The 25,280-nt window shown below is 42.6% G+C and overlaps 1 protein-coding gene across 1 annotated transcript in view; it reads right to left on the bottom strand.

Moving 5' to 3' along the window:
* Window positions 1-18,311: 18,311 nt before the first annotated feature.
* The window catches only part of LOC143520670 (NLR family CARD domain-containing protein 3-like), a 66,846-nt gene continuing 59,877 nt past the window's right edge, over window positions 18,312-25,280 (bottom strand). Inside the window, exon 6 of the mRNA XM_077013581.1 lies at window positions 18,312-24,752. Coding sequence (XP_076869696.1) covers window positions 24,749-24,752 — 4 coding nt within the window. The 3' untranslated portion in view covers window positions 18,312-24,748. The remainder of the gene's footprint in view (window positions 24,753-25,280) is intronic.

Here is a 25,280-nt window from a genome sequence, read left to right as displayed (position 1 = left end):
GTGTGTGTATTCATGACAGACATGCAGTGATATGTGTGTGTGTGTGTGTGTGTGTGTGTGTGTGTGTGTGTGTGTGCATTGTGCATGCGTGCGTGTGTGTATGGATGTGTGTGTGGGTGAGAGGGAGTGTGTGTATGTGTGTGTCTGTGTGTATGAGCCTGAGTGTGTGTGTGTGTGAGTGTGTGTGTGTGTAAAGAGTAAGTCAGTAACTCACTGTAGTTTCTCCAGTGTACAGTGTGGATCCTTTAGTAGAGCAGAGAGCTGCTTCACTCCTGAGTCTCCTAGTTTATTGTCGTTCAGTTTTAGCTCTCTCAGTTGTGATGAGGGGTTTGACCTCAGAGCTGAACACAAAGCAGCACAGCCTTCCTCTCTAATACTGCACCAAGACAGACTGTAGAGAGAAGGAGAAAAACTCCTCACACTTACACATCAACACAAACACAGACACTGTGTGTGTATTTAGGACAGACATGCAGTGATGTGTGTGTATGTGTAGAGATAAGCAAGAAAGTGTGTGTATGTGAATCTAATACAGTGATAGTGTCTGTCTCAGAGCAAAAAGAGAGATACTGACTCTGTGTGTGTGTGTGTGTGTGTGTGTGTGTGTGTGTGTGTGTGTGTGTGTGTGTGTGTGTGTGTGTGTATGCAGGTGTTTGTGTGTGTACAGAGCTGCACTTCCTCACTGAATGTGGAACATTTCACCAAATACGTCAGATCTACTTCACAACATTTGAGCTGATTCACCCCAACTTAACTCTCTAATACCCACAAACTCCCCACCCTGCTGGAGAAGAGAAAGAAAGCAGCACTTTAGCGGGGAGATATGTGTCTACCTTACACAACATGAGGGACAGTGAGTAGCACACACACACACACACGCACACACAAACACACGCACATGCAAACGCACACACAAACGCACACACACACCTGTTTGTAAATACTTTAATTTATATTGATCCATTAATTTCTTGTCCTCTCCTTATATTATTTATTTCCTTTCCTTTTGTTTCACTTCTTCAACTTTAAAATCTTAATTTTCAAGTTCATTATAATTAGAATTGTTCATATTTATCAATGATCTATTCATGTTGAACAATAACACTGCTTTGGCAATACTGTAACTGGATATGGTCATGCCAATAAAGCTTATTAAGCGTCTTTGAGCATTGTGGTAATCGCTATATAAATAAAATTTATTATTATTATTATTATTAAATATATTGAATATTGAGAGAGAGAGAGAGAGAGAGAGAGAGTATATTGACTGTGTGTGTGTGTCTGACTCTATCTACATTACCAAGTTAGCGGTGCACCTGGAACAGTCTGCAGCTCCTGGTCTCGCTCTGTGTGTGTGTGTGTGTGTGTGTGTGTGTATATATGTGTGTGTGTGTGTGTATAAAGAGTCAGTAAGTCAGTAACTCACTCTAGTTTCTCCAGTGTACAGTGTGGATCCTCCAGTAGAGCAGAGAGCTGCTTCACTCCTGAGTCTCCTGGTTTATTGTTGTACAGATTCAGTTCTCTCAGGTGTGATGAGGGGTTTGACCTCAGAGCTGAACACAGATCAGCACAGCCTTCCTCTGTAATACTGCACCTAGACAGACTGTAGAGAGAAGGAGAAAAACTCCTCACACTTACACATCAACACGTGTGTGTGTGTGTGTGAGAGAGAGAGAGAGAGAGGAGGGGATATTGTCTGTGTGTGTGTGTGTGTGTGTGTGGGTGTGTGTGTGTGTGTGTGTGTGTGTGTGTGTGTGTGTGTGTGTGTGTGTGTGTGTGACAGAGAGAGAGAAAGAGAGAGAGAGGATACTGACTGTGCATGTGTGACAGCTCAGACATCCTCAGCCCCCCTCACCAGCCTGACCCACCTGAAAAGGGGGAGGACCCTCCTCCACACACCCAGAAACCTCCCGCCTCGCCCACAGCCCACTACTGCTACATCAGCAAAGGAGGACGACCCACCTCCACACACCCAGAAACCTCCCGCCTCGCCCACGCCCCGCCCACAGCCCACTACTGCTACATCAGCGAAGGAGGACGACCCACCTCCACACACCCAGAAACCTCCCGCCTCGCCCACGCCCCGCCCACAGCCCACTACTGCCACATCAGCGAAGGAGGAGGACCCTCCTCCACACACCCAGAAACCTCCCGCCTCGCCCACGCCCCGCCCACAGCCCACTACTGCTACATCAGCAAAGGAGGACGACCCACCTCCACACCCAGAAACCTCCAGCCTCGCCCACGCCCCGCCCACAGCCCACTACTGCCACATCAGCGAAGCAGAAGCCTCAAGTGGTGCTACTCATGGACTCCAACAGAAGGTTCCTTGACCCGCAGACACGCCCACCCACTGTCCCTCAGGTTACTGTGAGGTTATTGTGCCCTCAATCAAATTAAGCTCACAAACTTCTAACGATGCACCATTGACAGCATACTGACCAACTGTGTGACCGTGTGGTACAGTAGCTCCACTGTGGCAGAGAGGAAATCCCTGCAGAGGGTAGTAAAGACCGCTCAGCGCATCACAGGCACGCAGCTCCCTGCCCTCAAAGACATTCACCACCAGCGCTGTGTGTGTAGAGAACACAGCATCATTAGAGACCCCTCCCACCCCACACAGCATCATTAGAGACCCCTCCCACCCCACACAGCATCATTAGGGACCCCTCCCACCCCACACAGCATCATTAGAGACCCCTCCCACCCCACACAGCATCATTAGAGACCCCTCCCACCCCACACAGTGTCATTAGAGACCCCTCCCACCCCACACAGCATCATTAGAGACCCCTCCCACCTCACATAGCATCATTAGAGACCCCTCCCACCCCACACAGCATCATTAGGGACCCCTCCCACCCCACACAGCATCATTAGAGACCCCTCCCACCCCACACAGCATCATTAGGGACCCCTCCCACCCCACACAGCATCATTAGAGACCCCTCCCACCCCACACAGCATCATTAGGGACCCCTCCCACCCCACACAGCATCATTAGGGACCCCTCCCACCCCACACAGCATCATTAGGGACCCCTCCCACCCCACACAGCATCATTAGAGACCCCTCCCACCCCACATAGCATCATTAGAGACCCCTCCCACCCCACACAACATCATTAGGGACCCCTCCCACCCCACACAGCATCATTAGGGACCCCTCCCACCCCAACCACAAACTGTTCAACCTACTTCCATCCGGGCATCATTAGAGGAGATATAGGAGATGAGGAGATATAGGAGCATCCGGGCCAGAACCAGCCGGCTCAGGTCCAGCTTCTTTACCTCCACAATCACTCTGCTGAACTCCACACCTCACCGATAACACTACCACTCATACTGCACACAGCGCACTACCAACTCTGCTGAACACCACACCTCACCGATAACACTACCACTCATACGACACACAGCACACTACCAACTCTGCTGAACACCACACCTCACCGATAACACTACCACTCATACGACACACAGCACACTACCAACGCTGCCTCCATAGTACCCTCAGCAATCAGAGCTGTTGTCACTATTATTATTACCATGGCATAATTGTACATTCAGCTGACATGACAATAGTTGAGCTATTTTTTTGCACATTTATAATAGTAATTGAATGATTGATTGATTGATTGATTGAGTCTATCTATCTATCTATCTATCTATCTATCTATCTATCTATCTATCTATCTATCTATCTATCTATCTATCTATCTATCTATCTCCAGTGTGTGGTACGGGGAAAAACTGGCCAGGCACATCACAGCCGTACCACATTTACACCCTGCACACCCTAATCAACCAACATGTACATAAGACCAAAAATGGAAAAATATTTGCCTGTTTCGTGGATTTTAAGAAGGCATTCAATTCTATTCGATTCTATTTCCAAAAAAAAAAAAAACTTGTGGCGTCCCCCAAGGATCAATTCTTGGGCCGTTACTATTCAACCTATATATGCTTCCGTTACCACACATCATTAATAAACATGGTATTAGTTATCATCAATATGCAGATGACACTCAACTTTATATTTCGCTAGAACCTAAAGCCCTAAAATCAATTTGCTCACTGTTTGACTGCATAGATGCTATACAGACATGGATGTCTGACAATTTTCTGCAATTAAATAAACAGAAGACAGAGGTTCTTATTCTTGGCAGTGATTCACAAAGGAATGATGTCCAAACTTATTTAAATCAAATGAATCTGAATGCCAGACAATGTGTTAAGAACCTGGGTGTCACCTTTGATAATGAGCTCAGCTTCAAATCACACATCATGACTACATGCAAGACAGCTTACTTTCACCTTCGAAACATCGCTAAGGTCCGAGATTTGCTCTCTCCTGCTGACAGTGAAAAACTTGTCCATGCATTTATCACATCAAGGCTAGATTATTGTAACGCTGTTCTATCTGCTCTTCCAAAGAGCTCTATTTCGCACCTACAGCGAGTTCAGAACGCGGCTGCAAGGGTTCTGACCCGCAGGAGAAAGAGAGATTATATTACACCTGCACTCCACTCACTGCACTGGTTACCTGTCAGCTTTAGAATAGATTTTAAGGTTCTAGTCATGGTCTTTAAATGTCTTCATGGTCTTGCCCCTCTTTACCTCAGTGAAATGATGGTTAGATATGTTCCAGTCAGGTCTCTCAGGTCTTCAAACAGTAATCTACTGGTGATTCCTAAAAGCCGATTAAAGATTGGCGAGGGTGCTTTTAGCCACTATGGCCCAAAGCTCTGGAATTCTCTTCCTGAAGAGCTCAGAGGCATTTCATCCCTGCATAGTTTTAAGAACAGTCTCAAAACATTCCTGTTTAGATCCGCTTTTAGTTAAGAAACTCTCAATCTAATTTACTTGATTACATTATGTTGTCTATTATTTTCTAAATCTAATTATCTTAATAGTTTTATCTTATTTACTTTACTTTTTATTACTTTTTATTATCTTTTTTTACTTCACTTTTTTTACTTTTTATATTATTTAATAATATATAATAAAAAGATAATATTTTTATCTTTAATTTCTTTTAACATTTTCTTTTTGTCTTCTCCTTTTAATGTTTCTTTTTATTTATACTGTAAAGCACTTTGAGTTGCATGTATGTATGAAAGGTGCTATACAAATAAAGATTATTATTATTATTATTATTTGGCACGAAGGACTCTATTACAAACTTCTAGAGAGCGGTGTAGGGGGTAAAGTTTATAACATCATTATGACATATAGTTAGCGGTGCAGCTGGAACAGTCTGCAGCTCCTGGTCTCGCCCTGCAGGACGGGAAGGTGAAGTTCCTGCTTTACGCAGACGACCTGGTGCTGCTGTCCCCGAGCGCACAGGGGCTACAGCAGCACCTGGACCTGCTGGAGCAGTACTGCCAGAACTGGGCCCTGGCAGTAAACCTGAAGAAGACCAGAGTTATGGTCTTCCAAAAGAAGCCCAGATGTCAGGAACACAGATACCAGTTCAGTCTGGGCAGCACCGCCCTGGAGCACACGATGCAGTACACTTACCTCGGCCTTGTTATTAATGCATCTGGGAGTTTCAGTACGGCAGTGAATGCACTAAAAGATAAAGCTCATCGAGCAATGTACGCCATCAGGAGAAAATTCTACAATATCGACATTCCCGTTCCAATCTGGTGTAAAATATTTGATAGTGTGATTCAGCCCATTGCGCTGTATGGAAGTGAGGTATGGGGTCCACTCAGTCAGCAAAGCTACACTGGATGGGACAAGCATCCAGCTGAAGCCCTGCATGCAGAATTCTGCAGAATGATTCTAAAAGTCCAAAGAAAAACACCAACCAATGCATGCAGGGCAGAATTAGGCCGATTCCCATTGTTCATCAATATCCAAAAACGAGCTCTAAATTTCTGGATGCACCTGAAAACGAGTCCCAGTGATACGCTACATTTTAAGACGTTACAGACCCAAGAACTGAACCCCGAGAAGAGCCCCCTCAGTCAACTGGTTCTGAGGCTTATTAACTCTCTAACAGATCAGCCTCGTTCTAGCACTGCTTTAACCTCAAAACTAAACATTAACCACATCATCAAACGCAGTCAAAGGGATTATCTGGAACACTGGGAAAAAGAGATTCGGACTCAAAACAAACTTGAATGCTATCGGGCCCTAAAAACAGAGTATGAATTGGAAGAGTATCTCCTGATTGTCATACAAAGCAGAGACAGATCCTGACCAAGTACAGACTCAGTGACCACTGACTCGCTGCTAAATATGTAAGTACATGTCACAGCCTGAGAGATAGTCGGAAACGAACCCCCCCCCCTCCTTCAGCTTCAGAATGTAAATAATTGAAATGATAACTTTCACTAAATGTTATCATATATATTATTATTGTTATTTGTTAATGTTATTGTTATCATTGTTGTAATGCTTTGGCAACAGTGTACCTTATACAGTCATGCTAATAAAGCTATACTGAACTGAACTGAGAGAGAGAGGATATTGTGTGTGTGTGTGTGTGTGTGTGTGTGTGTGTGTGTGTGTGTGAGAAAGAGAGAGAGAGAGAGAGGATGTTGACTGTGTGCGTGTGTGAGAGAAGATATTGACTGTGTGTGTATGTGAAATGAAATGTGTAAATGTGCCATATTTGTCAATTGTGATTTTTCACGGCAAACAAAATTTGTCCTCCGCTTTTAACCCATCTGTGCAGTTAGAACACACACACACACACACACTAGTGATTACTAGGCCGGTGGGCAGCACTAGCCCGGCGCCCGGGAAGCAGTTGGGGTTAGGTGCCTTGCTCAAGGGCACCTCAGTCATGGCCTCAGGTCTGGGAATCGAACCCACGACTCTCCGGTCACAAGACCAGTTCCCTACCACCAGACCATGACTGCCCTGTGTATATGTGTGTGTGTGTGTGTGTGTGAGAGAGAGAGAGAGAGAGAGAGAGAGAGAGAGAGAGAGAGAGAGAGAGGATATTGACTCTGTGTGTGTGTGTGTGTGTGTGTGTGTGTGTGTGTGTGTGTGTGTGTGTGTGTGTGCGTGTGTGTATAAAGAGTCAGTAAGTCAGTAACTCACTGTAGTATCTCCAGTGTACAGTGTGGATCCTCCAGTAGAGCAGAGAGCTGCTTCACTCCTGAGTCTCCTGGTTCATTGTTGTTCAGATTCAGCTCTCTCAGGTGTGATGAGGGGTTTGACCTCAGAGCTGAACACAGAGCAGCACAGCCTTCCTCTGTAATACTGCACCAAGACAGACTGTAAAGAGAAGGAGAAAAACTCCTCACACTTACACATCAACACACATGTGAACACAAACACAGACTCTGTGTGTATTCAGGACAGACATGCAGTGATTTGTGTATGTATGTGTGTGTGTGTGTGAGAGAGAGAGAGAGAGAGAGAGAGAGAGAGAGAGGATAGTGTGTGTGTCAGAGAGAGAGATATAGAGACTAAGAGAGAGAGAAAGGATATTGACTGTGTGTGAGAGAGAGAGAGGATATTGACTGCATGTGATGTTTGTGTGCGTGAGAGAGAGAGAGGATATTGACTATATGATGTGTGTGTGTGTGTGTGTGTATGACAGAGAGAGAGAGAGAGAGAGAGAAGGGGGAAGGTTTATGATTTAATTAAATCTAAATATACTGACAATAAATGTGCAATTAAAATTGATAACAGAAGAACCGAATTCTTCAGTCAAGGACGTGGAGTGCACCAAGGCTGTAATCTATCACCAACACTATTCAACATATATATTAATAAACTGGCTACAACCCTTGAACAGTTACCAAACTTAGACTGTTATTAGAACTGAATGATAAAGAAATAAGTACATGAAACTTTCTTGTCCCGGGCCCCAGCAAGACTGTCAACGGGCTTGATTATTATTATTACTATTTAATATTGTGTATTCTTTATTTCCTTTTCCTTTTAGGAAAAATAAAGTATTTTATTTATTTATAAATCTATTTATAAAGTATTTTAAAGTATTGCTAATTGTAGCGAGAAACACTCGCAGTCCACAATATCCTTCCAAAGTTGCTGGGTCAAATCCTCGGCCATGGCTTCAGAGCGCCGTGTGACTGTATTCATCGATATCTGGAGAGCTTTGATTGAAGATAATATTTCAGATTTGTTTTTACAGTCTCGGAACAAGGAATAAGCGGCTTCAACTGATGCCTCTTATCATCTCTCCGTCTTGGAACAACTTCTTGTGCTTAACTATTAAGTGACTCACCCGAAATGATGCTTCGCTTTTGTGGTCAGATGTGAGAAAAATTACTGCTGTACGGACAACTGGGATTTTAGTTCTTTCACCTTTCTCTTTCTCTGCTCGCTTTTCGGAGGAAAGTCAATGTCATAGTTTTTATGAACAGTCCGAAAATGCCGCTCCACATTTCCTTTGTTTGGAATAGCAACGGCACACTGACAGATGAGGTAAACACACTTAGAATACGACATAGTGAAATATAGTGAATACGACATAGTGAAATATAGTGAATATGACATAGTGAAATATAGTGAATACGACATAGTGAAATATAGTGAATATGACATAGTGAAATATAGTGAATACGACATAGTGAAATATAGTGAATATGACATAGTGAAATATAGTGAATACGACATAGTGAAATATAGTGAATATGACATAGTGAAATATAGTGAATACGACATAGTGAAATATAGTGAATATGACATAGTGAAATATAGTGAATACGACATAGTGAAATATAGTGAATATGACAGTGAAATTTAGTGAATACGACATAGTGAAATATAGTGAATATGACATAGTGAAACAAATTCTCCTCCCATTCTGTATGAAGTGGTTGGTTTTAGGCTTCTTACTCGGATCAGCTACGGCACTCATTTTTATACCTTTTGTTGTATTTAGTTTAAATAAATTGGATCCTAGCTACGCAGCAAGGTGACTGAACAAGTTAGTGCGGTTTAACACGCATGCGTAGGGTGATCGACCAGTAGATCGCGATCAACGTATTGGGCACCCCTGCGGTAGAGTATAGCTACCTTGGACTAATGATCAGTGCATCTGGCAGTTTCAGTAGGACTATGAATGCAATGGTAGAAAAAGCAAAAAGAGCAGTAATATATATCCTACACTACCTGTCAAACACATTTTTGAGTGAGTTATGACCCTTGATTTATGACCCCTGGAGTGAAACGTTTGATTGACAAGTCACCCCCACCACAAGGGGAAATCTGGGGGGGGGGGGGGGGGGGGGGGGGGGGGGGGGGCATGACGCCTTGATGTCTATGTCACACAGTTTAGTCAATCAGACACGAGACATTTAAATATGTAGATGTTAAGAGGCGTTGTTCTTTAAAATTGTATATATAGTTGGCCCACGACCCTCTGTGTGACAAAACTCCGTTCAGACACCATTTGGACAATGGACTCCCACATTCTCAGTAAGTATGTTTTGTGTTACAGACTTTTACCTATTTATAGTAAGAATTTCAGTGCTGTAATCTTTTTCTTGCTTACTTAACAGGGATTTTTGTTGTGTAGGTACACCAGAGCGTGAAACAATACAAGCCGTTAGAAGCATTGAAGGACTATCACAACTTTGTGACGGTATGTTTCTTCTTATTCTAAAATTGTCTTTTAATGTTATTTGTTGTTGTTGTTGTTAAGCATTATTATTTCTCATATTTCTACAGAAACTGTGAACACTTTGGGGTATTTGAACCCTCTTGCTGAGTTATTTGACCATTTAATATTGAGTAACAGTGTCAACTGTGTGTGTGTGTGTGTGTATAACACAACGACTTCTAATTTGTGTGTTTGTGTGTGTTCTGTAGTGGGGCTGACGCGGTTGGTTGAAGCAACTAACATCTTAACGCCGCCGGGGTTCGACGCTGTCCCCAGCACATCGGCCTCATACCCCAAGGACATTGCGACCGGTGACATCCGTCACGCATCTACAACATTTAACCCGTGTTTAACAAGCAGTCCTGGGATCGCGCCAAGAGACCCTAGAGCAGGGGTCGGCAACCCAAAATGTTGAAAGAGCCATATTGGACCAAAAAAACAAAAAACAAATGTGTCTGGAGCCGCAAAAAAATTAAAGCCTTATATTGAAGGCAACACATGCTGTATGTATCTATATTACCCTACCATCAAAATGACTAAGTTGGCTACAAATACATAATGAGCATTCATGATTAAATGTTTATTCTCCCTGCAGTGTATTCTGTAGTAGGGGTGTCACGATTCTCAAAATTTACAAAATAATAGAACAAATAGGAGTCTTAACAAACTAAACTCTATCCTACAAAATTTCTTTAAAACTATTTCTTTAGTGTCTTCATACATGGAGGGCAACATTTTAGTTTTAAGATTAAGATACTTTCGCGAGTGACCGTAGCGCGCGACTCCGCACATTTCGCGTCACATTCTGTGCAGTGCTCTTCGTAAGGATATGTGGTAGTATAAAGAAACACCCCTCAAAAACAGGGGAATGAACATTTACCTGACGAATTTTATTGTTGCTTTGTGTTTCAGGTTTGAAAAGTGCTGGAATTTAGGCTAAAGTACTTGAAAATGCTTGAAATTGTAACTACTTCGTTTCACAACAACTAGCTGTCTGACTGAACAGTTCTCTTGTATAATTACGTTAACAAATACGAGCCTCTTGTAATTCCAGGACGAAACATGAGAGAACGTGAAGACGTTAAGATTGGGCGTTTTGAAAATAAACAATCAATAAATAATGTGACAAAAAAGCGCATTATTTCGAATTTTCGAGTATATGTATAAATATTAGGGGTGGGCATAGATTAATTTTTTTATCTAGATTAATCTCACTGAAATCTTGAAATTAATCTAGATTAAAATGGCTCATATGCGTGCTACCCAAGTAATGACTAAAAGTCTTTGAGATTGAGGGGTTCTTAATACAGAGGGTGCATTAGACCAGGGGCTCATCTCCTGTTTCCAAACTGCATTACTGCTTGAGAAAGCTGTTCTACTTTGATACTTGAAGAAAAAAAACATGCTCAATAAAATACCATGTTTATTCAGCTAAACATGAGATTTGAAATGTAAGCCAAAATTTAGTACATTTAACGTGTTTTCGGCGGTGGCGACTCTTCCCCTGGGCTGCATCAGTGCTTGACCCAGCGTCAGCAGCATTAGCAAACGGGTGCTTTGGGTTTAAATGGTACTTCAGACTGGTAGAACTCCTACAACCCAGCCAACATGTCCACATGGGCCCCACATGGGATTTAACTGGGCAGTATGGGTTTTATCTGGGCATGGGCTTAGAGTGGGCTTTTTTAAGGGTTCTATTCGGGCCCCAGTTGAGTTACATTTGTGGGCCCCATTGGGGTTATAAATCCCGGCCCCAGTTGGGTTATAGTTGGGACCCACGTGGGCCTGATTTTTAAAACAGCCTAATATTTTAAAAACGGACTTTTAAATACCATTTACAAAACAGACATTTTTACATAGTACACGATTTTATACCTCAGCTCAAGCAAATGATGGTAGAACTGGATATTTCTCTGGCACACAAACAAATAAATTGCATGTTGATATAGTTTAATTTGTGAAGCAGTTATAATAACTAAATTCATTCAAAATATTAAGAAAGTTAATGAACCTGCTTCAGACGTATGGAATAAACCATTGCCTCGCCTCCTCTCGTGCGCGCCCGCCCCCAACGAAAGACTAAACGGTCTCCCGCCTGGCCTGACTGAAAGTGAATTTTTATATTCGTTGGAGATATCATTCACTGAGGTAAGAAATTAACTTTTTATCCGGTTTCTCTAATTTGGTTATCAATGTGTAAAAGAACAAATATACAATGAAAGAAAGAAAAATATCTGAGGATATAATGCCTGACGTTATATTTAATTCAAACCTAGCTATGTTAATTTGATAGCTAAAACAACCGTTAGCGTTGAAAGGTAGAACGCAAGCGTTCATTTGTTATGGCTAAGAGGAATAATCTGTGGGGGGAAATATAGTGTTTAAATGTCTATGTTTACACATTTTCGACGTAACCCACCTAGATTTAGTTAATTAATTTTCCTAGATCAGCTAAGACATAAGTGCAAATTTCGATGTTGCTAGGCTAGCTAACCTAAGATAGTGAGTTAACCTATCTTAGCAAACACTAGAACTAAGTGGTCACCTTGGTTAACTAGCTAGCTAGTTATGTTTAGAGAATGTTTGCTTAACGTTTTGGTAGAAAAGATAATTGTCCTGTTAGTTATTAATTAAGTGATAAACCTTTACAGTTAATAGTAAGTCGTGTCCTGGCATTAAATATACCAAATACAGTGGTACCTCGAGATACGTGCTGCTCTATATACGAGCGATCCAAGATACGAGCACCGAGACGAGCAAAATTTCTGTTCGACACCCGAGTGCACGTTCGAGATACGAGCATGAACCGGTCATCACAGCCATTCGCATGTGTGCTTTGCAACGAGTAACACTACGTACGGTGTATACAGTACAGTATTTCAATACTACAAACTTTTGTTTTGCATTATGGCTCCAAAAAAGGCTCTAGTAGTGGAAAGTCCAGTGAGAAGAGAATGATAACTATAGAAACTAAGCAGGAGATTATTCACCTGCATGAGAAAGGCACTCGTGTAGCCGAACTCGCTCGTCTGTTCGGCCGGAGTACATGTCTTTTTTTCCACATTTACGCTAGTTTTGTGACTTTTTAAAGGACCGGAACCAATTACAATATTTTACATTGTTAAATTGCTTCCAGAACCGAGCAGTTCGAGATACGAGCACGGGTCTGGAACGGATTAAACTCGTATCTCGAGGTACCACTGTACAACTGACTGCATTTCTAAGGTAGAGCTGTGTAGTATTAATCCCAGTATGAGGGGAAAAACAAATGATCGTAGTCCTAACCTACCATAGACAATCTTGTGTATAGCAGAAAAGAGTATTGTCTTACGGATAAACAGCTACTAATCATTCTTGTAATGGGTCCAAGTTAGATAGCGGTTTTCTCGTTTTGGTGCTCTGTAAAGTAACATGTTGTGGTTGTTTTTGCCTCAGTTTATTCTATCTGCATTTTAAATTTTGTTTTGTAGGTGCCCTAAAACAAAATGCTTATCTTCAGAATTAACTAAAGATGTTGAGAGAGCTGTCTCAAAGTGGTTTACCAATGCTCGTGACCATGATGGAAACCGTGCACTGAGAGCGCAGAGAGACTTTCAAAAAAGGAACGCAGAACAGATGTAAGTAATCAATAGTGAGTTACACGTTTGTGATAATGTGACTATGAAGGCATGTGAAAATCAGTCATTTTTACTTTCCAAAACCCTGACAGCTCCTATATTGGAGTTTTTAAATGTTTTATGTACACCTAACTTGTAAACACATCACTTGGCCTTTGTAAAATCTCCCCCAAGAGGTGATTAAAGTGTTAGACATCAGTGTCTTTGGAAATTTTGAGTAACTGCAGCAGCTCAAATTAGTGAATTGTATAGTATATTTGAAGGAGTACTGGTCAGGATTTTATTATACTGTGCAAACTAGAAGCTGGCAAGAGCCTTCATAGAGTTCTGTACAGTGTATTATGGTCAGGACCCAGGTGGTGCAGAAAATGCATGCCCATTAAACAGGCCTAGTGTGCTAATTCAATAGTACAAACAGGATTTTTATGCTTTACCATGTTTTAGATTCACAGAGAAGAATGTTTATCATTGCTAAAAGTGGTTTAGATAATCTGCAGTGTTACTGTTGTGTGCTTTAATTAATACTGTTGTCTGTCTCTCCCTCCCCTCTTCTCTCTCTCTCTCTACAAGATGTGAAACTACACAACTCAGCAACACACAGTAAAGGATTCTAAAGACTCTTAACATATGTTTTATGGACATTTATGGTTAAAATTGTTAATGAGTTGTCGTTTTCAATAAAACATTTTTATTAGGATTGATCAAGCATTTGTCGTCATTTAAATGTAAGTATTATTATAAACAGCTCATCTCTGATTGAAATTACTTATGATAATACAGTCTTTAGTGCTGTGCTCTTATACAACAGTTTTGCAAAGTAAGAAAAGCAACTGAATATTGCATTAGGTATGTACAGCAGAGACCTCACCTGAAGCCCTCCATGACTCCATAGGGACCCACATTGGATGACACAAGTTAGCATTATAGTAATTGTGCTCCAAATGTGTGATGCAAGCTGACATTCCAGCTGGGTTGCCCAAAAAGGGCCCATGTGCCAGCCCATTTCAAACCCATGTGGGGCCCGCATGGACATGTTGACTGGGAATAAACTAATTCCGCGTTGCATAAGGTGCAAAAAACTTTAGTCTTGTCAATGTCTCCATTCGGAAGCTTCCTAAAAATGAATTTTCCATTAAGCAAACCTGGCGACTTCATGGCTGCATCCATATACACACGTACGATTTGTAATTCACAGGTTTGAAAACTCGTTCTCGCCCCTATTATGCAATTTGGTTAGGAATACAGCCGAGCCAAACTATCAAGTTGAAAGTCATCATAGTTTGCTTACCTATTTTGACCCAGTTCCCAATCCAACTTTAAGAATAGATTAACGGCGATAATTTTTATATCGCCCGATAAGAGTATACAAATTAACGAACACCGTTAACGCCGATAACGGCCCACAACTAATAAATATTTAACTTAATTAAGTTTAACGTACTGGGAATTATTGAAATGGACCTTGAAAGTGCCGTACAAGTACTTTAATTCAATCAATCAATCAATCAAATTTTATTTATATAGCGCTTTTTACAACAGTTGTTGTCACAAAGCAGCTTTACAAGTGCCGAGTCCTAGCCCCCAGTGAGCAAGCCAAAGGCGACAGTGGCAAGGAAAAACTCCCTAGTTTTTTGCATGAGGAAGAAACCTTGAGAGGAACCAAGACTCAGGGGGGGAACCCATCCTCCTCTGGCCGACACCGGTCACCATGACAACAACAACAATATAGACAGAATGTAGACAGAATGTAAAAGATGCAATAATGTCAATTTAGACCGAAAAATATGTAATAATGTCCATCATGGTGTAGGCATCCGGTTAGGCAGGAGGTGGCCGGCCAGGATGGATCGCTTGTCTCTCCTCATCTCATTATTCCTCAAGCAGGCGGGCAGCCATGTGGAGAAATGAAACAGGGAAAATTAGCTCTGTATGAGGACATATACAGGACAGGTAAAATTATAAACATTTCTGGAGTGTGGCAGCAACTCCGGCACTAAGTTAAATTATTACAGCCTAGCTAAAAAAAGGCAGAACCAGAAGGTAACATAGGCTTGGGGGCATTCTGAGACAATGGCATCCGTCCACTGCACTGTCAACAAACTTGAGTGACCACGAGCAGTGACAGGATGACAGCACCAGTACCCCAGTCTACCATAAAACCCTTCGTCTATGAACCCCTGGATCTGTACCTTTATCTAAGGGGGATATTAATTATCAAACGCTAGACTAAATAAGTGGGTTTTCAACCTAGATTTAAAGATTGTGACTGTGTCAGAGTCCCGGACACATTTAGGAAGATTATTCCAAAGCTGGGGGGCCTTATAAGAAAAGGCTCTTCCCCCTGCTGTTACCTTGTTAATTTGTGGAACTAATAACAGACCAGCACCCTGTGATCTTAGTTGACGTGGGGGTTCATAGTAGGAAATAAGTTCCTGGAGGTATTCAGGAGCAAGCCCGTGTAGTGCTTTATATGCTAATAATAGAATTTTAAAATCAATACGAAATTTAACTGGGAGCCAATGCAGGGCTGATAGGACTGGTCTAATATGCTGAAATTTTCTAGTTCTGGTCAGAACTCTAGCTGCGGCATTTTGAACTACTTGAAGTTTATTTAGATTCCTATTTGAACATCCTGACAGTAGTGAATTGCAGTAGTCTAGTCTAGAGCTAACAAATGCGTGCACCAATTTTTCTGCATCATCCTGTGATAATGCATTTCTTAATTTGGCAATGTTGCGGAGATGTAGAAAAGCTATCCTAGTAGTATTATCTATATATTTATCAAATGATAGGTCAGAGTCGAGTATGATGCCTAGGTTTTTGGCTACTGTGCCAGGTGTAATGGGATAGTCTGCAAGATTAAGCATTAAATTTGGAATTTTCTGTCTTGCGGCCTTAGGGCCCACAAGGAGAACTTCTGTTTTGTCCTCATTTAATTGTAGGAAGTTTAGAGACATCCAGCATTTAATATCTCTTACACAGGCCTCAATTTTTCCTAAACTGAGTTTGTCATCGGGTTTGGCTGATATGTAAAGTTGAGTGTCATCCGCATAGCAGTGAAAATTGACACCATGTTTGTTTATAACTGTGCCCAATGGTAGCATATATAATGTAAATAATAGTGGTCCTAAGATGGAGCCTTGCGGGACCCCATATTTAACCATTGTACGTTTGGATGAAATATTATTGAGCTCTACAAACTGATAGCGATTTGTTAAGCAAGACTGAAACCATGAAAGGGCTGTGCCTGAGACTCCAACCCAGCGTTCTAACCTTTCTAGCAAGATCCTATGATCAATTGTGTCGAAAGCTGCACTAAGATCAAGAAGCACTAACAGTGATACATAGCCTTGATCTGATGCAAGGAGGAGATCATTTGTTACTTTAACTAATGCTGTTTCAGTACTGTGATGGGGCCTAAAACCAGATTGGAACTTTTCAAATGTGTTATTCCTATGCAGATATAGGCATAATTGCTGGGCAACAGCTTTTTCTATGATCTTAGATATAAATGATGTGTTTGAATTCCACCTTATAAAGGTGTATGAACCCTGCAAACAAGACTGTTCATTGCGCTGAAGCGCGGCGTGCGCGAAGTTACGCGCCGGTGTGTTTACAACAGCCACCTGCCTCATCTCGCCCTGCTAATAGAAACGTGTGTTGCAGGCTATGACGCAAATCTTCGTTGACATAAATGTTGAAATTTAATTTAATTTATTCTACACATTCTTACAGCATTGGTAAACGTTAAGAATGTTGGTGTCATGTTTGTCTCCTACAAAAACTATATTAAAACAAAAAATATATTTCTCTCCCCCACCTTTTTACATTTTCAAACATTTTTGAAAAAGCTCCAGGGAGCCGCTAGGGCAGAGCCAAAGAGCCGCGGGTTGCCGATCCCTTCCCTAGAGGTTCCGATCCGCGTGGAAAACGTGTTAATTTTGGCACCGACGGCTCGTGTAGAAAGCGGTTTAGGTTGGAAGACAACTACAAAACAATCGGTAATGAAACACAAATTAAATCACTATCATGATGATAATAACACTGTGTTGTATGCACACTTGTCTAATAACTTGAAATCTTTTCACAGATTTGTGCAACGACGATCTGTCAGTGTATGAGCTCTGCGCTGATCCTGATCTGGGGGTCATTGGTTGGTCTGACGAGTTACTAAAGACGTGGAACGATAACAGTTTTACAATAAAGGAGGACGACGTTGTTGCTGTTTTGCCGGACGGTGGTGGTCTAAACGCCATCGCAGCTGTTGCGCCTGATAATTATGGAGATAATTCTGTAGCAAAACTTGAGCGTGAATGACCTGATTTGAGCATTTGTAAAACAAAATCTGTACGTGTATTTTTTATTTGAGAACTTGTAAATTAAAATTTGCACTTGTATTTTTGATGCGAGAACCTGTAAACTAAAAGTTGCACTTGTATTTTTAATTTGAGAACCTGTAAACTAAAAGTTGCACTTGTAGTTTTGATGTGAGAACTTGTAGAATAAAAATCTGAGTGTGAATGTTAAAAAATGACACCGCACAACTTCAAATCTGCTCTGCTCGACTTTTGCAACACATATCTCAGTGTACGTGTTGCAAAACAGATTTGTGCACTTGTACTTGATGAAAACTTGAATCTAATGTCATTATGATGTTTCTTTGCTTAGAAAAATAATTATTATTAGAAAAATACTTGTCACTAGCTAGTTTGTGCCATCATAGATGGAATTATCCGTAATTGTTCAGCCTCCGATTCTTTCCTTTTTGCAGCGAAAAATAAGCTGAGTCACAATTCTTGTTCATCCCCCACTGCCCCGCCCACCGCCACACCGCCCCGACCACTTCCCCGTACAAGTGCACAAATCTGTTTTGCAACACGTACACTGAGATATGTGTTGCAAAAGTCGAGCAGAGCAGATTTGAAGTTGTGCGGTGTCATTTTTTAACATTCACGCTCAGATTTTTATTCTACATATTTATTCTACATTATTCTACTTGTATTCAAAAATACAAGTGCAAATTTTAATTTACAAGTTCTCAAATTAAAAATACACGTACAGATTTTGTTTTACAAGTGCTCAAATCAGGTCATTCACGCTCTCAAGCTTTGCTACAGATTTATCTCCATACATAATAGACCAGGGGTGCTCATTACGTCGATCGCGAAGGAAGTGTCGGTTGATCGCGAAGGAATGTGCGTAGATCGCGTCAAAATAGTAGTAGATGAATTGCACATCTGCACTGACGGTTGTATTTTGATTGACATTCACGGTAGCCAATCTGCAATCCACTCAACAAATTACGTTCGCCCCCCTCCTCCCCCCCCCCCGCTCAACAAATTACGTTCGCCGCCACCCCGGTAGATCTTTCTGACTTCTGATGCTGCCTTGCCGGGGTCAAGAGATGTTTGGCATGAACTAAAACCCAACCAGGAGCATGAACGACAATATCAGGTTGGGCGATATATTAATTCTGACAATGCTGGGGAACTCACAACATTGGTGAGACAGATGTCACAGGAGATCACGAGAATCTCCATCGAGCAACGCAGACAGGCCGCTCTAACTCGCAGACACGATAACGTTATTCAGAGGCAGGTTGCGCGTATTGAAGCTTTGCACAAAGACGTGCAACGCAGACAATGTGTTGTAAACGACAGGGTTGAAAATGTTTTGAAACAGGTTGAACGTGTTTAGGTTTTGTGTAAAGACAATACAGATAATTCTATTTTAATTAAAGAAATTCATGAAATGTGTAAGGACCATGTTACACACAGTAAAAAAGTGGTGGACCTAATGTTTAATTTGAACAGGTTTTTACAACTCAAATTATCCTCGTTGCTACCTGTTGCTGGTCCCTCTTCTTCCAGATAACAAGCATAATTTTTATTGATAAAATACCAGGGGCTTACACATTGTTGTTTTCAGAAAGTATCGTTAGAATTGTTCAGGATGTGTGTTAAATAAATCAACTCATCAGCACAAGCTTGAAAGTACTGGTGTTATTTAAAATCTTTGTGGTAAAACAATTTGTTTGCGGGGCTAAACAGTCATGGCATCTAAAAGGTGTTGGGGGTCAAACAACAATCAGCGCGATAGTGATGTATTTGATGCATGGGGACAGTTGTCTCTAAACGATCAAATGCAATGTCTAAACGACGAGTATGTGACGGCTATTGATGAACTTGTTAATAACCAACAATACGATGTAGCCACTAATGTCAGCAATGTGCACAGTCTTTTACAAACCACATTAGATAATTGGTTAACACAGCCAGCAAAACGATATAGGTGTGATGGTGACGATGTCGGTCAATCGCCTGATTTTTGTGTAATGACCCCGTGTATGAAGTGTGGGGTCATTTTTCACTAAGCGGTCAAATACGTTGTCTTAATGACGAGTATATGTCCGCTATAACGACCCTAGAAAGCGACATGCAAAATAACACACAACACATAAACACAGAACAGGTGGGGTGTGGTATGCAGGCCCAAGGATGTCCAACACTTGACCCGACAGCACTTAACATTGGTTTGTCCGCTGGTGACATAGCAGAATTGGTGAGAGATGGCGGTGTTGTAAATTATTATACAATTGTGCCTAGAACTAGGTTTAACAGCATTGTGTTACACAGGTCGTTGAATTTACACGATGCCCCAACCACAGACCTGGCGTCATATGCGGCCTATATACACAACGTGTTGTCAGAAATTGTGGCATTCTCCAGGACGCTGGCTGGCGATGGTAGCCTTATCGACATTACCCTAAGAGGGAGTAGTTTAACATCTGATGTAAATGCGGTGTTGTCTTCAAGAGATGGTTATAGCGTAGATCGGTTTTCAGATGCTATTGAAAGGGTTATGCAGAGTAACAATTGCATTAAAACGGATGATAGTTTGGTGTTGACAGTCTCGATAGCCATGGGTAAAAACGGTGGTGTTCGTCGCAAGCTGCGCGACCTGGTACACGATGAGGTGATCAAGAAGAACAGACTAAATCTTTTCTGACCAACAAACGTGTCAAATAACATGTTTTGCGATCTGTGTAGCTCTTTTTCTAAACCCACACGCACCACACAACATGTTAGAATCTATAGCCGAACAGATACAGACACACACTGGCTAAACACGCGACCATAGAGTTGGGTTTGGTGACATTGGGCGTTTTGAAAACAAGTATGGTGTTAAAATAGTCGTTTTCCACAAGTCTCCTTCGGGTGACTTGGAGAAATATCAAACAAATGACAAACCCCATACCAAAACAATGTTCCTGTACCTCCATGACGGTCATTATTACTTAGTAAAAAATTTGAAAGCGTTCATGGGTGTGCCATATGTTTGTAGGTTTTTGGGATACACCAACGCCAGAAATCACAGCTGTAAATATAGTTGTGATGTGTGTCATGATGTGATGTGCCACAAATACCCCAGACAAGTTAGATATTGTGACGACTGTTCACGTTACTGTAAGTCCGCATATTGTTATGAACAACATAAGAAACAGAAACAACTGTCTATTGCAGACGCAATGGCGTCTTCATGCAATGTAACCAAGTATTGCAAAAAATGTGGACGACGTTATCACATTATTTTAACAAAGCCTAAACCCCACAAGTGTGTGTCAGGCCGTTGTGTTCATTGCGGTGAAGATTTAATATCAGACACCATTCATCAGTGTTACATACAGCCGAGCAAATTTAAAGAGCCTAGCGATTCTTACATATTTTTTGACTTTGAGACACGTTTTGAAAACGGAAAGCACGAGGCAAATTTTGTCTGTGCTATCACATTTGACGGTGTTGAAGTCACAGCAGAAGGGATTGACTGCATAGACCGCCTCATCAAAAAGTTTAGAAACCCAAAATATAGGGGTTACACATGGCTGGCGCACAATGCGGCCGGTTTTGACAATTTCCTATTAGAAAGAAAAATTATTTTATAAATTAGTTGCACCACTTGACACTGACACAGAATCTGAGTGTGATGAAGCCAACACAGCAGTTTACACATAATTTATTGGGACTGTAGCACATAACAACCGGCGTAATGCAGACACAGGCTGGTTCACCAACCTGCACATTGGCAAGCAAGTAGTGCCATTCAAGCTAGACAGTGATGCTGAGGCAAACATACTGCCCAAGTCTGTCCTGTCTACTCTCTCAGGGCCTGTCAACATTTAAAAGACAGACACTGTGCTGGTTGCCTATGGAGGAGCCAGGATTAAGCCTAGTGGCAAAGTCCGGCTTCATGTTCACACCCAGCATAAACAGACTTATCTTGACTTTTGTCACGACAGCTTCAACCACAGCACTGCTAGGCCGCAAGGCATGTGTACAACTTGATCTGTTTAGGAAAGTGGAGGCCCTTGCTCCAGCGGCACCAATGTCAAAGAAAGAACTGCTGGCCCGATACGCCTCCGTCTTTGAAGGTCTGGGTGAGTTCCCAGGCTAACACCATATCTACACAGATCCCTCTGTGCCGCCGGTGATCCATGGCTGTAGGAAGATCCCATATGCAGTGCATAACCATTTAAAAAGTACACTTGATGTTCTGGAAAGCAAAGGTCTCATCAGCAAAGTCACAAAGCCTACGCCATGGGTCAGCAGTCTTTGCATCACTGAGAAAAAAAATGGCTCACTCAGTTTGCCTTGACCCCAGAGATCTAAACCGGGCCATTCTGCGTCAACACTTCTCCATACCCACGGCTGAAGACATACAACGCCGACTTGCTGGTAAAAAGATTATCTCCATTCTTGATGAGAGGGACGGGTACTGGCAAATAAAACTAGACGATGAGTCAGCAAATTTCTGTACCTTTAACACTCCCTGGGGCAGGTACCGTTTCCACCGCCTGCCGTTTGGCATAAAATCGGCGAGTGAAGTTTTTCAACAAGTCAACTATGAGAGTTTTGGTGACATTGATGGTGTTTTCATAGTAGCAGATGACATGATTATTGCTGCAGAAAACAAAACAGAACATGACAAAATACTCCAGAAAGTGATGGACAGGGCAACACAGCTAAACCTCAAATTCAACAAAGACAAAGTGCAATACATGGTCGAGGAAGTCAAGTATCTGGGCCATATCATCAGTGCGGAAGGAGTCGAGCCAAATGATTCCAAAGTCACGGCTATTCAACAGTTACCCCCTCCCATTGACAGGAAGGGCCTTCAGCACCTACTGGGCATGACCAGATATCAAGCTCAGTACATCCCCAACGAGGTGGCACTCACAGCGCCTCTACGGCTGCTGCTCAGGAAGGATGTTGACTGGCAGTGGCATCCAGAACAAGATGCGGCATTAAAGGCCCTGAAAACAGCCATCTCAACAGCGCTACTGCTTCGCTTCTTTGATCCCAAGATGCCTGTAGAGATTCAGGCCGATGCCTCCAAAGATGGGCTGGGTGCCTGCCTCATGCAGGACAAACAGCCAATAGCCTATGCGTCCAGATCGCTATCACCAGCTGAGCAAAACTACGCCCAAATAGAAAAGGAATTGCTGGCTGTGGTTTTCTCTCTCAAAAAAATTCACCAGTACGTCTACGGTGTTCCTGTGAAAATCCAGTCAGATCACAAGCCTTTGGAAGCCATCCTGTCAAAGCCCATAGGCAAGGCCCCGGCGAGGCTACAGAGGATGCTTCTCCAGATCCAAAGGTACGACATCTCCCTTGTGTACACGCCAGGAAAATACTAGGGATGCACCGAAAATTCGGCCACCATTTTCGGCTGTGCATTTTCGGTTTTTGGCCGAAATACTTTCATCACCAAAACAACACGACCGAAACAATGTGTTGTGATGACGCAAGCAAAAATCGCCACCTGCACGTGCTTATTTGGATTATTTGGGCTAGCAAAAAAGTTTTCCAGTGATGGCGCCGAGGCAAAGGACATTACACCAAAAATTATAGAACTCGTTGCCTTAGACGATCAGCCGTTCTCTGTCGTAGAGGATGTGGGATTTCGTAGGCTAATGGAGCACATTGAGCTCCGTTATGTTTTGCCGAGCAGACGACATTTCTCAGAAGTGTGTTTACCTGAGCTGTTTAATGTTGTTGCAACTCACGTCACGTTTTTATCAGAGATAAATCAGGCCAGTCAGTTATAATTAAATTTAACTCGTATAAAATACATATATTTATCCTCTCAGATAAAAACAGTCTGCAAGCGAGTTCAATTTAATTAGTGGTCGGCCGTTGTCAGCGTTATCGCCGTTAACGGCCCACCACTAATTTTATTTTATAATATGCATTACTGTAATGTCAGTGCTAAATAAATATTTTCAAATCAAATTTTGTAGTTGATTTATTCTTTGAATAGCAATGCCTTGATTTTAGTGAGGTTAGCCATAAATCCAATGTTACTAATAATTGGCATAATGTATTTCGGTGTTTCGGTTTTCGGCTTTCGGCCTTGGTTTCCTCATTTTCGGGTTTGGCTAAGAATTTTCATTTCGGTGCATCCCTAGAAAATACCTCTTCATTGCAGACACTCTGTCCAGGGCGTACCCCCACTCGAGAGTGGCTGATGAATACGACCTGGGTGAAGAGAGAGTAGTGTATGCCACAGACTTCGAATCACTTCAAGATACCATCATGCATCGCATAAAAACGGCCACTGCCACTGATCCTGAAATGCAGTGCCTCATGGCCATGCACAGGTCAGGGTGGCCTGACCACAAGAAGTCTGTTCCCCAGCAGGTGCAGTCGTATTGGCCTGTGAGACACAGGCTAAGTGTCAACGAGGGGTTGCTGTTGGTGGATGACCGTGTGATCGTACCACGTTCCCTCAGAGCTGAAGTACTCAAGCGCTTGCATACAGCTCACCAAGGTATACAACGCTCACTAGCTCATGCACAGGCTACCATGTACTGGCCTGGCTGGTCAATGGCTGTGCGCAGACTAGTAAAGTCCTGCATACCCTGCCAGGAACTGCTGCCGGCCAACCGCAAAGAAACCCTGCTCCCTCACCCTGTTCCAGACCCGCCATGGGAAAAAATTGCTGCTGATGTGTTCCATCTGAATGGGAAACCATTCCTCCTGATTGTGGACTATTTTTCTAAATACCCAGAAGTCCTACAGCTCACAGACATGACCACTCTGTCTGTCGTACAGAAATTCAAGGCTGTGCTTGCCCGACATGGCATTCCTGACACCCTTGTTGCCGATGGCGTTCCATTTGCCTCCAGTGAGATGGCCCAGTTTGCAGCAAATTGGGATTTTCGTATTGTTCATTCCACCCCCCATTTCCCCAATCAAATGGCATGGCAGAGCGCACAATACGCACGGTGAAGTCTGTGCTGAAATCTGCTGCAAAGTCAGGTGTTGACCCCCACCTAGCTCTCCTCCATCTGAGGAACACCCCTGTCACTGGACTGCAGTACTCTCCAGCCCAACTCCTCATGGGTCGCATGCTGCGGTCCACCTTGCCAGTTACCAAAGCTGCGCTGATGCCATTCACGCCTGTTGCTGGGGGTGCAGCTCTTCGTCGCCGTCAGTGTCAGCAGAAGGCAGTGTATGACAAATCAGCGGTGCCACTTCTTACCTTTGAGGAGGGAGAGAGAGTATACATGAGGATTAATGACAAGTGGAGCCCAGCAACAGTAGTAAATGCCAGGGAGGAGCCGCGAGCTTACGATGTCATCACATCCTCAGGGGCACGCTATCGCAGGAACAGGCGACATCTTCGCCGCGATAGAGCTAAAGCATCTGACCACCACCGTGATGACTCCAGCATTCACGATGATGCGGGCGGTGATTCGGATGTCAGTGGCACAGAAGCTCATCCAGATGAGGGCCTGGCAGAAGGCACTCAGGCTCCACCACCTGAAGCTGCACAGCCGGCTTCCTGCACACGAGCTGGACGTCATGTCCAGCTGCCAGGTCACCTGAGAGATTATGTGCTGCTCTCTTAGAGCTAGTAAAGTCACATTGTCACATTACCATATTTAAGTTGGTAAGGATTCCAGTTAAATTGGTGTTTGTAACCCATTCATGTTAGATCTCCATGTGTGTTATCCTGTTACAAGTATGAGTAGATGAATTTGTATGAGTAGATAATTGTCCCTAGTTA

The sequence above is a fragment of the Brachyhypopomus gauderio genome, chromosome 1, assembly GCF_052324685.1.
Source record: "Brachyhypopomus gauderio isolate BG-103 chromosome 1, BGAUD_0.2, whole genome shotgun sequence".
Classification (NCBI taxonomy): Eukaryota; Metazoa; Chordata; class Actinopteri; order Gymnotiformes; family Hypopomidae; genus Brachyhypopomus; species Brachyhypopomus gauderio.
This window is presented reverse-complemented; position numbering and strand designations above follow the sequence as displayed.